Genomic DNA, 2,441 nt, shown 5'->3' on the forward strand with positions numbered 1-2,441 from the left:
TGACCTGGAGACGCCGTCGGGAGATCCGGGAAGAGTTTTCTTTTCTGTATAAGCGTTCGAGTTCCCTGGAAACCTCTAGCAGGGAGATAGGGTTTGGAACGCGAAGAGCACCGCAGTTGCGGCGGTGTCCGGATCTTCCCCTCGGACCTTGAAAATCCAGGAGAGGGCCACGTGGAAGTGTCGCGCCGGTTCGTACCCATATCCGCAGCAGGTCTCCAAGGTAAAGAGCCTCTAGTCGATAGACTAATGTAGGTAAGGGAAGTCGGCAAATTGGATCCGTAACTTCGGAATAAGGATTGGCTCTGAGGAGCGGGGCGTGTCGGGCTTGGTCGGGAAGCGGGTTTGGCTGACGTGCCGGGCCTGGGCGAGGTGAACCGATCGGCGTTCTCGCGCCGGTCCCGGGGATCCGAGCTCGGTCCCGTGCCTTGGCCTCCCGCGGATCTTCCTTGCTGCGAGGCTTCCGTGGCGGCGCGAGCCGTCGTGGTCGTCCTCTTCGGCCGCCATTCAACGCTCAGCTCAGAACTGGCACGGACATATACAAATATTTAACTAGGAAGTGCCTAGTCGTAACGTTGTGTCGTTTGTAATTAATTTTACTATCAATATTATTGATAGGTACACTTGAGAATAACTAGGAAGCGCCTAGTCGAAACGTTGTGTCGTTTGTAATTGATTTTTAATAAATGCCAGATAAAGTCAAGAAGGAAGTATTTATTATTTGAACTTTTTTTTATTTACTGGCAAAGAAAAGTCTTATACGTCTTTTAAGAATAAAGTTTGTTATTCGTAGTAATGAGTGCAGATTTGAAAATTCTATTTGTATTTTTCAGCACATGAAAACTGCAGTCGGTAGTAAAAACAGTTTTCAGGCCTTCGGTCTTACCACGAGTAACAAAACGTTCTCAACGGCAGGTTTGTTTGATAATGGAGGATTCACACTGCGTCCGATGTTCGACGTACGACGATCCGACATCCAATAGGAAATTTTTGTCTCTAATAATAAATTCTGTTATTGGATGTCGGATCGTCGTACGTCGAACATCGGACGTAATGTGAATCCTCCATAAGAATCTGTACTTTATGAGACTTTATCACTGATAATGGTTTTTATAAACTTTTTATTGCCCGTGGTATGACCAAAGATCTGAAAGCTGTTTTTTTATGGCTCTATTGATATCTGTAGTGGTTTGTGGGTACTAAAATATTCATTTATGAGAATATTATTATTAGTAGCGCTAATTAAGTACTTGTAGTGTAATACATACCGACAAGACACTGACGTTGTTGGAGTTTCATGTTGACCTGTCATATCTGCCTTATCCAGCAGACCTAAATCAAGCAAAGGTTCTGTCATCATCCTTGATACGGGTGTTGATGAACGTAGCAAAGATGAAAGTTCCGGCTCAACAGATGAGATTCTCTCCTTTGATGGGCCTGGCACAGGCGACAGACTTGCAGCATTTATTGCTTCTAGAGGTGACGTTGATGGACAAACCAAATTAAAGGTCCGCTTAACAATGTTACAATTTACATTGCCTTTGTCATGTGCCCTAATAAAGAAAATATAAATGTAGTTTCATTGTCACATGGTTCTTGGAGCAACATCCATAGTCATCTTGTCATAAGCGTATGAATATTAATAGTTTATGTTAACTTTATTATTCTTAATAATTATTTTTAAAAAAGGGAGCGTCAATATTTGCTTTGTTTAATAAATTACACATCCAACTTACTGTTCGTTTGTTGTTACCAGATGCAACGTTGGTACAGCAGTTGGCAAAAGTCGTCTTTTAAAAATATTTTCTCCTCTTTTTCTCTTCGATTGAATGAAAGATTCCGGAGTAAAGTGTACGGAGCAAATTCGTGCTTAAATAACAGATAAAAGAGATACATTACAAAACTTTTCTGATCTTTCAAACAATATAGTTTTTGTTACTTCATGATACAGTATATCAAAATAAACAAATTTAAATTTTATCATGCAGAGGCATACCGTTAACGATGTTCGAAGGCAATATAACCTCTCCAATGCTCCGAAACCATCCTTCACGGATTATTTTGTTATCCGGTAATTTATGAAAATTGGCTTGCTCCGGTGTGCATGTTCTGCAATTATTTTCACAGTTTTTCACTATGCAGCGCACCATTTTCAACGATTTTTCACGTTTCACGACGCTCACGTTTCGACAGAGAATGTTAACAATGACATATACAGAAGTAAAGTAAGATCAAGTAAGATAGAAGATAATAACCAGGGAGTGCGAGAAGGATGTTTAGACACCAATCGTACCAAACTTTCAAAGCTAAACATTTTGTTTTTCGCAGTTGCCTGCCCTGTGTTTTTTCGTGCCCCAAAGGCTGAAAAGAGGCGTGGTTTACGAGTCTTCCACCATGGCCGTGTGTGCGGGCAAATATCGTCGCGATTGCCCGCACGGGAATCT

General features: G+C 41.6%; 1 protein-coding gene across 1 annotated transcript in view; it reads right to left on the bottom strand.

The window, feature by feature from the left end:
• Positions 1 to 2,186, bottom strand: part of LOC112451859 — a gene marked incomplete at its 3' end in the record, with an annotated part of 2,632 nt that extends 446 nt beyond the window's left edge. The window contains exons 1-3 of the mRNA XM_025011766.1: positions 1,994 to 2,186; positions 1,734 to 1,866; positions 1,266 to 1,550 (exon numbers count right to left, since the gene is read on the bottom strand). Coding sequence (XP_024867534.1) covers positions 1,266 to 1,550; positions 1,734 to 1,866; positions 1,994 to 2,147 — 572 coding nt within the window. The remainder of the gene's footprint in view (positions 1 to 1,265; positions 1,551 to 1,733; positions 1,867 to 1,993) is intronic.
• Positions 2,187 to 2,441: the final 255 nt, after the last annotated feature.

The sequence above is a fragment of the Temnothorax curvispinosus genome, unplaced genomic scaffold (assembly GCF_003070985.1).
Source record: "Temnothorax curvispinosus isolate PA1 unplaced genomic scaffold, ASM307098v1 QBEX01002686.1, whole genome shotgun sequence".
NCBI classification, from domain to species: domain Eukaryota; kingdom Metazoa; phylum Arthropoda; class Insecta; order Hymenoptera; family Formicidae; genus Temnothorax; species Temnothorax curvispinosus.